Genomic DNA, 13,248 nt, shown 5'->3' with positions numbered 1-13,248 from the left:
CCCCAACTTCTTCCAGCAACCAGATTCGTCAATTTCCTTCAGAGCACACCATAACCAATATACAAACAGGATCATCAATTCAATGAAAGTCAGTTCAGCAACACAATTCCAGGCAGATTATAACAATCACAATCAAACGTAGAGAATGAACCAAAGGTTCAGAACATTCCAAGACCAAATACTTAAAACAGAGACAATTAAATATCAAACAATATACCACAGTTAAATTTAACATCCATAGAGCATTAAAACAGAGTTAACCAGTGTACAAACGCAATTCAACATATTTTCTCATAAATTCAGGAATTAATCAGAACAACAAAATACTTATATAGTTAGTTCCCCTTACCTCTGAGTTTCCTTGTTCAGATTACAGAAAAGACCCTCACAGATGCTCACAGAATTTTCGAATCACCAAATGGGTGATGGATTTTTCTAGCTCTTTAAGCTAGAACAAAGAGAATGAAAGGAAACAAGCATAAGGAACAAGAAACTAACTAAGTTACCTACCCTAAAGTCTAGAAACAGTGGAAAAAGGGTAAAACTACTCACCCACTGAAACACAAGATTGGTGGAATGGTTCAGCAGCAAGATTGGTGGAATGGTTCAGCAGCTCTTGGTGGAATGGTTCAGCAGCTCTTGACTCCAGGAATGATTTGGCAGTATCAATTTAGAAATTTAACGGTTCAATTTGCTGTAATATTAGAGAGAAGGTGGAAGAAACTTGGTTAGGGCAAAGTTCCTATTCTAGAGAGAGAAGGGAAATATGCAGAATGGGAAACTAGTTTTCTGAAAAGTAAAGCCCCTCCCCTCTAAGCTGAATCACCACAGGTTTATGGGCCTGACTGCCCCTTTTCTAAGGCCCAATAGCCCTTAGAAATTATAGACCCTTACAATTAACATGTCTTTTTTTTTATTGTTTTAAAACTTCTTTTTTTATTTAATGTTTATATTTCTAACCTTTTTTTTCACACTTTTATAAGTATTAATACAAGTGAAATTTTTATACAAAATTAATTGGAAAACGACTTGGATACTTGATCACTTTTGTATTAAGATTTATTAGATGAGTTATCAAATAACTGTCTATATTTGTTACCGCCATTCCAATCTTGAGATTAAGCTAATTATAAAACTAATAACTTTTAACATCATAAAATGTTATCTTTTCTCTCATCACTATAATATACAAATAATTTTTAAGGGATTTTTATTTTTTTAAGACTCTTCATTAGATATGATAATGGATCGAATCCAACATATAAAACAAAAACTATTCATTATTTTCCAAATATGTTTAAAAAATAAAAACTAGCATATATATATATATATATATATATATATATATATATATATATATATATATATATATATATATATATATATATATATATATAAATATAATATATATATTTATAAAATTTTAAAATAAAATTACAAAAATATATAAAATATAATATAAATTAAAATTTAATTTTAATTAAATTTAAATTCATAAAATATAAATTAAATTTTATTTTTAATTAATTTAACTTAATAAAAAAATTAATTTTAATAAAATTTATCTTAATAAAATATAGATTAAATTTTAATATTTTATAAATAAAATAAATATATGAAAACTAAATAATATAATATTTCATCAATCCCATTTATATATGAATATTTCCACTAATTATTATTTAAAAATAATAAATATTCACAAATATCAATTATTATTAAAACAACCTTGAGAATTGTTGTTAGAATGCTTACAAAATCTCATACTGCTTCCTAAGGTGTGTAGACCACTGTCCTTAAGGACTTATCTACGGTGTATTGCGCAAGTTCCCCAGGATACAACAATAACTTCTCAAAAATATTCGAGGATCACAAAACTAGCAAGAAACTCTGATAAAGTTTATACCAGATAAGTTTTAGAAGAGAGGAAGAAAGAAATCAAAAACTCAAAAGAGAGGAGGAGATAATGAAACTAAGAAAAAAAACTGATGAGAAAGAATCAACTTAATGTTTTGTAGTGGAGAAAGTAGATCAAACCTATGATCTAAAATATCTCTTAAAAAAATATTATTTTTAATAATGTTCAAAAATAGATATTTTACAGTATTATATTAAAAATTTATAACAAAAAATAGATATATTTTTCTCACTTTACTCCTCAACCAACACGTCAAATCTTAGAGTGATATGAATAAAGGCACAATGATCACGCATAACCAAAAAAAAGTATTATTTGTTTATAACAATCTTAAAAGTACCCACAAACATTTGAATTTGCAAAACTAGAGTACAAGGTATAACCATAACCTCTTTGCTATACATTGGCAAATTTTCAATCTTATTTGGCTTTAGTTTATGTTCCTTAGAACACATCTTCACTACATTACACATAGATAATCCAATAATCATACATTAATTAAATATTAAAATTATGATAAACAATCAATTAACACTTATATAAATACATATTTATAAAAATAATATAAATTAGTGTGAATTTTAAGGTATATATTTTTATTATCTTAATAAATCTTATAGGATTTTTCTTTTCAAGTAGTCTCTTTCAAATCTTTATTACCACCAACCACTAGATTCACATGCATTTTATTTCCGACATTTTTATTGTAAATGTAATTTATTTATTTTTATTTGGAAAAATATAAATTTCTATTTAGAAAAATGATAAAAGAAATATTTAAAGTTATGGAAATATAGAAATTTTGGTTAGAAAAAATTTAATATAGAAAATAATATAAAAATATAACATTAAAAATATAAAAAAATATCGATTTTTTTAATTAAAATTTTTAAATTTTTTAAAATACAAAAATTATTAATTTATTAAATATCTATAATTTTTTTTAGAAATATAGCAAAATACAGAGTTTTTAATTGAAATTCATATTTCAAAATAGAAAAAGTATAGAAATTTATTTAAGAAATTTTATTTTAGAAGAAATATACAAATATAAATTTAAAAATATAACAATTCAAGATATTTGAAATAAATTTTATTTTTTTATTGTATTTAAATATGTAAATGTAAAGAAATATTTTTAAAAATTTATTGTTATTATATTTAATTATTTAAATGTGAAGATGATCTTTTTTTCTTTAACTTTTTTATGCAATTTTTTTTTATTTTTTATTTTACATAGAATAGTTGAAGTTTTTTTTTTTTCAACATAGCACACTGTATTCAATATCTAGAGATACCATGACTTTATTTCTATCTTAGAATTCACTTTTATAACAAAATTTTTATTTTCAATATGAAAATTTTACATTGAAAAACGGTCAAAATTTGGTTATCAAATAATAAAATTCTGAATTGGATTTTTGAATATTCTTTTGTTATTCAAATTATTTAAAGAAGGAAAACAATTGTATAATACTCAAACTTCTTAAAATAGAAAAAAAAACATAAAAAAGCTCCAACTTTTATTTTTATATTTGTTTTCTAAATAAAACTTTTTAAATAAATTTTAATAGTTTCTCTAATTTTGTATCTCATTATTTAGTTTTGAAATTTTTTGACTTAATATCTATTTTGATCTTTATATTTGTTATTTTTATTTAAAATTATCATCTAGTTTTTTGTCAAAGTGATCCCCTTTTTTAAAAAAATTGTCTAATTTTATCATTTTTGTCGACAGTGTCTAAATTGTTAATAGTCCATTTTATCTAACGTGGTTGCCCACCTCATCCTTTTCATCCTAACTACTTCATCATCTTCCATCTTTAACCTCAAGAACCCTAACTATCATGGTCTTGCGCCACTATTGCAAGGCACATCAATTCACCACCGTGAATCCAGGTTCACGTCACTGTAAAAATCAATCCATGGCTAAACCATCTTCGTCGAACCAACCTTTATCACCATAGTGTCACCACGAAACTTTCTTGCCTCCGTCAATCATGTCCATCATGACACATGCAAACAGAAGCAACACAACCTAAGAACAAAACAAAACTTTTCTGCACGGACCATCGCAAGACCAAAGCAACCATCACATGCTCATCTCTAGCAAGCATCTCTCGCATCTTCATCTTCCTCAAAACCCTAAATCGCAGCCATCTTGAATCGTGAAACCACCATTGTGAAATCTTCCATCGCCACTAATAGACTATCGGGACACATCAAACCTTCGCTCCTTCAACCTCCTTCATCATCAAAAACCTGCACACACATAAATCGCAAGATCTCCTCCACCACTTTGTAAACTTCCATCCCCACTAAAAACCCTAAATTCCTAATACAACAAACACAACATCAAATTAAGAACAATTACTTGACCTATGCTTCTCCAATTGCAACTTCAACAAACAACGAACAACGAGTCCAAATTGAAGAATAATTTTATTAATTTCTTCAACTCAAATTGAACCGTCCATTTGAAACTAATGTTAATTTAGCTTTACAGAAACAACTTTAACTGAAAATTGTCACGTCATTTTTCTTTAAGGTGTCACATATATTCAAAATTGACAATTTATTTAATATTGACTTTGGTGGACAATACACTCTTAGAATTTTAGACACGGTCAGTGAAAAGGACCAAATTAAACAAATTTTAATAAAAAAATGAACCACTTTATATGTTAAAAAAACTTTAGAACCACTTTAAACAAAATGATGGATATCAAAATAGATATTAAGTGGAATTTTCTAAAACACAATGACTCTATCCGTGGTTGTTAAGTTGTTTGCTAATTTAATAACACTAAAATTGATAATTTCATTTTCCTTCAGTATTCCAAACCATGCAATTCTTGTACTTTGAATCCCTTGGAAACAAAGCAACTTATAAGTTGAGTCGTGTTTGGTATGGTTGATACTATTTACTGCTATTTATTAATGTGAGCTTTTTTTCTTTGTACATATTTTAGGTGAACATCTATGAAATTGATGGGATCCACTTGATTTCATTCACAACAGACACTCTTATTCTCTGTTGCTACTTTTATGCCTCTAATTTCATGAATTTTTCTCCTTCCTCCTAACCATTTTCCATTCTTTTTTTAGATAAAAAAACCTTTTCCATTCAAGAAGACATTTTAATGTAGAATATTCATCGTTTATCAACTCATGCTATTCACAGGAATGATAGGAAATTAGACAAAAAAGAAGAAGAACGAAATAGAATGTAAAATATACCACACATGAATCGAAATATAACATTTCTTCTTCTTTGGTTGGATAAATGAAAAGAAGGGTGAAAATAATTGATTAATTGTATTTAGAAATCGATTTTCAAATATAATATTTTTTAACATAATATTTGTTATTTTAAAATTTTTATCATAACTTTTCAACATTAAACAAAAAGTAAATAAAGATGGTGGTACTTTTCCTCTATTATTAAAAAAAGCTATATAAAAAAATATAATATTATTAAATATTCAATATCATGATATACATATTTTTATTTCTAATATCAAATATAAATAAATAAATTACAGTTGCATACATATCAATTAGATAAATGTCAAGTCAAATATTTTTAAAAACAAATTAGGAAACTAGGCATTAAAAAAAATTAATATAAGCTTTTTTTAATTACTTACAATTTTCGTACAACAAATTCATCAGACTTGTAGAATTGAAATTTGTGGACTTGAAATACTTAAAATGGGTGAGATGTCAAGATCTTCGCGGCCGTGCTTAAAAGAACTTGTTTGCTTACCTAATGTTAAAAAACTCATTACTTTTTATGAAATATTTTCTATTTTAAATGATAGGTAAGTTAGGAAAATCAAGTAGAGTTGATGTAAAAGTTCAATTATTGTATTACTTTTTACTTATAAATATATTTTTTTTGTAAACTTTATTGTTAGGTTAAATATACTTTATCTTAATACATAAATATTTAACCATTAAATATTTAAATTATGTGCATAAAATATTTTATTATTAGGGATGTTTCACAATGCTCTCCCGTCACTCATTCAATTGAAGAAAATTGAGTAAGAAAACTGAGAGAGAGAAAAATAGCAAAACTAATTAAATTTAAAATGAAATATTATCTTTTGTATTGAATACAATGTAAATATCTTTCTATCTATATAACTGGGATTTTCCTTTTCATATTTGTTTTCTAGTTTTATTTTTTATATAATTTTTAAATTAAAATAATTATTTTTTTAAGTGATCTTTTTTAAATTTAACCGTGTTTTTAATCTTAAACATTTTATTATTTTTTATTATCATAAACAATAACATATATATGTATTTTTACTATATATATAAAGAAGATTAGTTGTTTCGTGTACACATTTTTTTCCAATTTTACTTTTTAAGTAACTATTATTTCAAATTGAAATAATATATATTTATATAAGAAAGTTTTTTCTGTTTGACGTCCGTATTTATTTTTCAATTTTGCCCATTAAATATATTTTTTTAAAATTAAAATAATTATTTTATGAATTTTATTTTTAAATGTCTATTTATTTATATTTATTTAGATTCAACCGCTTTTTTTTTAATTTGTTTGTTTTATTAAACGTAATTAATTTTTAATTAAAAAATTACCTGAAAAATATATAAAAATTACAGAACTATAAAAATAATTTATATTTAATTTTATAATTATAATGATAAAAATTATAATAATTTTATTATTATTTATTATGATAAAAAATATACAGATAAAAAAACACAGATGCACCAATGAATTTGTTTTTTACTAGTATTATTATTAAAGTAAATGTCTATATAATACACATTCCTCTTTCTTTCCCTCCTATTTATTAGTTTTATTCCTCTGAGTAATTAAAAGATCTACTTATCTGATCCTTTTCGGGTTTTTTATTCTATTTTTTTAGTTTTAAAATTTGTCATTATAATAGAAAATAGTAATATTAAAAAAGTATTTTAGATTTAAGTTTAATCTATAAAATCTATTTATAAAATAATGATTATCTTGTTTATATATTTAAAATGAATTTCTGATCAATATGAAATCTTTAATATTTTTTTTCACATAAATTTTATACACTTCAAAAATTTGTATAATCTAATAATTCTGGCCAAGAAATAATATAATAAATTTAACAAATTTTTTGATAAAATAAACTCGAAATGATATAAAAGAATAAGGGTAGAAAGATATATTAAAATTGTAGTTTATAATCCTTAAAAATAAATAAATGTAGGAAATAAGAGTTTTAGGTGGAACTTTAACATCCAAACCCACTTGAGAAAATAATTAGAATTATTAAAAGACTGAATGTATTGTTTAAAATGAGTGTGAGAAAAGAAATTGACTCACCTTTTCGACATTTTGTTATTAGCAATAGGAATTTGAAGTTTAGCGTGGATCAGAAACAGTGATGCAAGCATGCTCTAAAATTCAAACTGAGTTAATCAACTACCAACTTTTTGGCCGTACTGTACGGATACTAGGCTGATGGTGTTGATGAAAATGAATACTCATCACAATCAAAAATATTATTCACCAGATTTATGTTAATAATGAATTTTAGTTACAAACCATATATCTTCAAAATACAAAGATAATAATAAAATATAAGTCCCTTTTGCTAAATAAAATAATTTTAAAGTTCTAAAAAAATATTTTAAAAAAATAAAATTGATTATATGATAAAAACTTCATCGAAATTGAAATTCATGATCAATTCAATATAAAAATACTATATAATATCTTTTTAATTTTTATTCTAACATTCATGTTACATGTAACAAGTTTTAATATTTTAACGATAAATCTAAAATTTAAAGTCTTAACAATTTTTATTATAAATTTACATTATAAATTTACATTAAGTTCAACATTTTGATGTTATGAATGATTAATTGTTTCACATCTATGTCTAGCATGTAAAATCTATCAGTTATTTTATTTCAATAAAGTTTTCTAAACAACTTTTTATTCAGCAGGTAGTATCAAATATGAAAACAATAATCATGCAGTTAAAAAATATTAAGTTTCTTAAACTAGGGAATGATTAGTTACTCTTTTACTACAATCTAAATTAATTTAACACAAAAGGAAACTGAATTTTAATAATATATAATTTTAATTTTTATATACAATGATTAATTAATTCAACTAAGCCTGAATTAAAAAATATATTGAAAATATATCATTTAAAAGACAGTTGAATACATCTTAAAAATGATTAAGTATCTAAACATTATTCTTAAAATAACAATGTAAATGGTAAAATTTTAATAAACGATGACTTGAGTAATTTATTTATATATTATTGGCAAAAACATATGTGCGTATCGCATTTTTGTTCCTTTTCTTATGATTATAAAAATAATAAATTTTTTATTGTTATTATTATTATAATTATAAAATTAAATATAAATAATGTTTATAATCTTATTATAAATTGTTTTTATTTATTTATGTTTAGTTTTATAATTAAAATATGAATTTTTTTTAAAAAAATAATAAAATTGATAAAATAAGTATTTTATTTTAAAAAATATTTAAAGGATAAATATATATATATATATATATATATATATATATATATATATAGTTTATTTATTTAAAAAATAAAGAAAATTAGTAACTTTTTTAATATACTACTGAGAAAGATTGAAATGAGTGATTGAATTTTTCAAAATAATACCAATCATGATAAAAACTTATTTAAATTTATAGATTATTTTAGATAAATATACTTTTAAATTTTAAATTTTGACGTGAAATTGAAATATATTTTTCTCTCAAACTTTGAAACAATTTAAGTTTTAAATTTTAAAAATAAATACAATTCTCATAATTTAGTTTTATTAAATTTTTAACACGTCAAACAAACAATATTTCAGAATACACGATTTGAGTTTTATACACTCTTCTATAGATTTCAATTCAAATGACATAGACAACTTTAAAATTAATAATATTATATTTATGTATAAAGTTTGGTGAAAAAAGGATGTATTAAAATTTACCACAAAAACAAATTTTAATTTTATCTTAATTTTAACCTTTTTTGGTTTACTTAAATTGTAAAAGTTAATGATAAAATTTCAATTTCTTAGTGAAAAACTGTGGAAGAAGAATGGATAGCTTGATAAACACTTATGTAGTTTAAAAAAAATATATTTATTATATAAAACAAATTAATAATTGGAAAGTGAGTTATATAGTTGAACTGACATCAGGAGTGGAGAAAAAAAGAGGTGCTTTTTTGTATTTAAACTGAAAAGTCAAAATGTGTGATGTGTACAAACTTACAATAAATATCTCTATTGATGTTAGGAAGATGTCAATTAAAAATTTCATTAGCAGCCATTTTTCTTTGGTTTTATCAGTTCTTAATTTAACATTCTAGGATCTTCTTAAAATAAACATTAGACTTAGGTTTCGAAGCATTTATCCTGACATTCACAAAACTTTTATTGTTAGTCAAAAAACTACAAGGTTTTTTCTCCATTTATTTTTCGTTTTTATCCAATCAGAGGAATGTTGGAACACCACCAGGAATTCTCCTTTTGGATATCTTTTTTGCTTGCATCAGTGCTTTTACTAGAGACAGGTTACATCAAGTACAAAAACTGCAACTGTTTCTTTTCTTCAGAAAGAATACTTGTTTGACAAAGAAAGGAAAGAAACACGTTTTATTTTATTTTCACATAAAAAAACATGACAGAGGAAAGGGTGAAGTTATGCTAAAACTGAAGAAAGCTAAAACTGAAATTTAATCTTGATGATTTGCAGAATAAAGGTTTGCATTTCAGACTCAATTAAGCTCTTAATATGAAAGACTTAATTATGCTTTTAACATGAAATTTCTGATAAATACGCTTTTAGATTTACAAACTGAAGAAAAAATCATTTCAATCCAAAGAGTGTAGACATTTAACAGAAACTGATGATATAACGCTTGGATGTGATATCAAGTCCCCACTTCTCATCATTTCCATTAATGCAGTATAACTTCAAAAACTAAAAATGTTTTTTTTTTTTTTTTTTTTTTAATTTAAGAGATTAAAATGATTGTTTGAAACTAGAGAGACAAACAGGGATTTTATTCTGAACATGGGGACAACAAAACCTAACTAAGCCTTGAATTAAAGGTGAACCTTTAATTCTTGAAAGAAAATAAAAGCAGAAACACCTAATAACTTCAATACACCTAAGTTTTGTCCTAATGAAAATCCTACAGTACTCTGAAATTGGCAATGTGTTACAACAACTTTGCAGGAAAATTTCAGTAGTCCAAAAACTACCATCTAATACTGATAGTTTGATGCACAAATATTTAAAATTGCACTGTTTAAAATAAAGATACTCTAGGAACATCCACTGGAAACTGATCGATCTCATCAATCCAAGGACTCTTTTCCTTAGCAGAGTCTATGGTCCTGAGAGCCTTCCACACTGCACTGTTACACTTGAATCCAGAACCAAATGCGATTTGCCATGTTCTGTCTCCTTTTCTGATCCTTCCTTTGGCTTCAGTGTAAGCCAGCTCATACCAAAGTGAACTGCTGGATGTGTTTCCGAAACGATAGAGGGTCATTCTTGATGGCTCCATATGCCAAGGAGACAGCTGCAAGTTTTTCTCCAGTTCATCCAAAACTGCTCTACCACCAGCATGGATGCAAAAATGTTCAAAAGCTAGCTTGAAATCTGGAATATAAGGCTTGATCTTCATCTTGAAAATTTTCTTCCCAACTAAGGTTGCAAAGAATAGAAGCTGTTCTGATGTCGGAAGTACGAGAGGTCCCAGTGTAGTGATATTGGTTTTTAAAGCATCACCAGCAACAGCCATCAGATCTTTTGATAAAGTAACACCAACCTTGCCATTGGCATCTTCTTCATGTGTTACACAACTAAAGCACTTGTCATCAGCACCCTTATGAGTGCGAACCGTGGTGATCAATCTGTATTTGGATCTTCTTCTGTCCGAGCTTTTGTTGGAGAGCAGAACTGCAGCTCCTCCCATACGAAATAAACAATTGGAAACAAGCTTCGATCGATCGTTTCCAAAATACCAATTCAATGTGATATTCTCCATGCTGATGACCAATGCATAGGAGTTGGGATTGGCCTGGAGAAGATCTTTGGCAAGATCAATTGAGATCAGCCCTGCGCTGCAACCCATTCCACCAAGGTTGTAGCTCCTTATATTCCCCCGAAGCTTGTAATGATTGACAATCATTGCCGAAAGTGATGGAGTAGGGTTGAACAGACTACAGTTTACAATCAGAATCCCAATGTCCTTAGGCTTTACAGAGGTTTTGGCTAATAGCTCATCAATGGCACCAAACATAACAGCCGCAGCTTCTTTCCTAGCTTCTTCCATTGAAGGGTTGGGAGGAATGTTGAGGAGAGCTTCAGGAAGGTAAGTGGTCTCCCCAAGGCCAGATCTCTCAAGGATCTTCCTCTGGAATTCAAGATTTTCCTCAGTGAAAGAACCGGTCGAACGGGAATGGTCTATGAATTTCCTCTTTGTGCACTGCCGAGACTCTTCAGGCTTGTAACAAGAGAAATTGACAAGGTACACTGGCCGAGGACGAGTGAGGAAGTAAAGGGTTGATAGGAAAACAAGAAGAGTCGAACAGAGAACGACAGATATCAGGTTGTATTGCAGATGCTCCCAAATATCATAAAAGTCTTGCAAGGAGAAGGTGGAGAGCTGAGCAGCAATCAGCAAAACAAGGGGAGTAAGGCAAAGGTACATTCCATGAGTTATCAGGTAATGATAACCAAGCTTCACATACTTGAGCTTAATAGATTTCTTGAAATCAGGAAGGCTTCGCGACGAAGAACCCATTGATGCTGTACCTTGCCTTGAATCTGTCATTTTGCCCTGTTCAAAACTTGAATCTACATTGGTTTGATAACTTGCCATAATCAGAACACGATAACAAAAAGGCTTTCAAGCATACAACATCTCACAGCGGTGACATAGTGCCCCCAAAAAAACCCCTCTCAGAAAGAATTTCCACTAACGAACAAGTAATAATAAAGCTTACTTTCTCTAAGTAAGATTCATTGAGTGAACACTCAAGACACAAATCAGGTGAATGTGAAAATTGTCAGTGTGTAGAAAACAACAAAGTTAGCGAAATTGAAAAGGCCAAATACACACAATATGAACTGTAGGAAAGCAAAGCCCAATTTTATGTTATTAAACACACCCATGTTTACAAGCACAACCCCTCTAGTTCTTTCCACTGAGCAAACCAAGTACTACCCGCTAACAGTTCAACATTATACATATTCATCGACGTTCATGCAAATTACAAGCAGAAGCGATTACGCTAAACAATAAAGAAAAGCAAAAGGCATTCACTAAAAAGCAAGATTTAGATTCTCCAAGAGTAGGAAGAAAACATTAAAAAAGTGAGGCATGAATGGTTAAGCAACAGAAGAGAGTTTTGAAGCATGGGAAGACTGAATCAGGCAAAGAGAGAAAACCCAGTTCCCAAAATCGAACCTTGAAAAGCAAAGCGAACAGATCCCAGGAATGTAGGCCGAATAGAGAGAGAGACAGAGAGACGTTGATTGTAAAGCAGAGAGAGGAAGAAAGAAAAAAAAAAAAGTGAGGGGGAAGAATAATTGTAGTTGTTAATAAATACAAGCTTAGAAAGAGAGAGAAAGTGAGAGGATGACAGATAATAGAAGCAGGGATTAGGATTTAATGGATTTTAATTTTTGAAGGAATGAGATTGGGAGGGTTTAAATTTAAATAAATAATGTGAGTGATAATAATGGGGCGAGAAAGGAATCGCGAAAAGCATGGGCATGGCATGTTCCCTGTCTACAGTAACAGCACAGTAACAGGGACAAGCATGAGAAACGCGACAACAAAACAACCAACGACCCAGGTTAACTCATAATCACTACAATTTCTGTAATTAATATTTATATTTAATTTCTATGCTGCTTTAAAATTTGTCAACGATATTAAAATTTAATCCATCACAATATTACACATTGGATTAATTTCTCACCCATCCTAAGTAAATTTCTGAATTTTTTATATTGTTTTAATATTTTTTTTCTTCCGTTCTAGCTTTTAATAAAATATTATTTATGCATATCTGTGTTTATTTTTATTATTTCAATACTGAGTTATTCATTAACATTGTGTTTGTTTCCACAAATTTATTGATTGTGTAGATGGAAATGATATGGTGATCAAAGCTGATGATGAAGATTGTGATGTGAAGTGGTGCTCTAATGAACCTGTTGTGTTTTTTTTTTTTTTTAATTTTTACTTAATTAATATATTTAAGTTTTTAATTTGTTT

At 27.0% G+C, this 13,248-nt stretch overlaps 1 protein-coding gene across 4 annotated transcripts; it reads right to left on the bottom strand.

Moving 5' to 3' along the window:
- Positions 1-9,980: 9,980 nt before the first annotated feature.
- Positions 9,981-12,701, bottom strand: LOC106769152 (3-ketoacyl-CoA synthase 11). Of its 4 annotated transcripts, none has more exons than XM_014654650.2 (2): positions 12,433-12,701; positions 9,981-11,812 (listed from the first exon to the last, which is right to left on the bottom strand). In XM_014654650.2, the coding sequence occupies exon 2, from the start codon at positions 11,794-11,796 to the stop codon at positions 10,264-10,266; it is 1,533 nt and encodes a 510-aa protein (XP_014510136.1). In that variant the 5' UTR covers positions 11,797-11,812; positions 12,433-12,701; the 3' UTR covers positions 9,981-10,263. The 4 variants fall into 4 exon arrangements, with proteins under 4 accessions (XP_014510136.1, XP_014510135.1, XP_014510134.1 ...); XM_014654649.2 differs by having other exon boundaries at positions 9,981-11,802; positions 12,433-12,700; XM_014654648.2 differs by having other exon boundaries at positions 9,981-11,819; positions 12,433-12,699.
- Positions 12,702-13,248: the final 547 nt, after the last annotated feature.

This window comes from Vigna radiata, chromosome 7 (genome assembly GCF_000741045.1).
Source record: "Vigna radiata var. radiata cultivar VC1973A chromosome 7, Vradiata_ver6, whole genome shotgun sequence".
Classification (NCBI taxonomy): Eukaryota; Viridiplantae; Streptophyta; class Magnoliopsida; order Fabales; family Fabaceae; genus Vigna; species Vigna radiata.
This window is presented reverse-complemented; position numbering and strand designations above follow the sequence as displayed.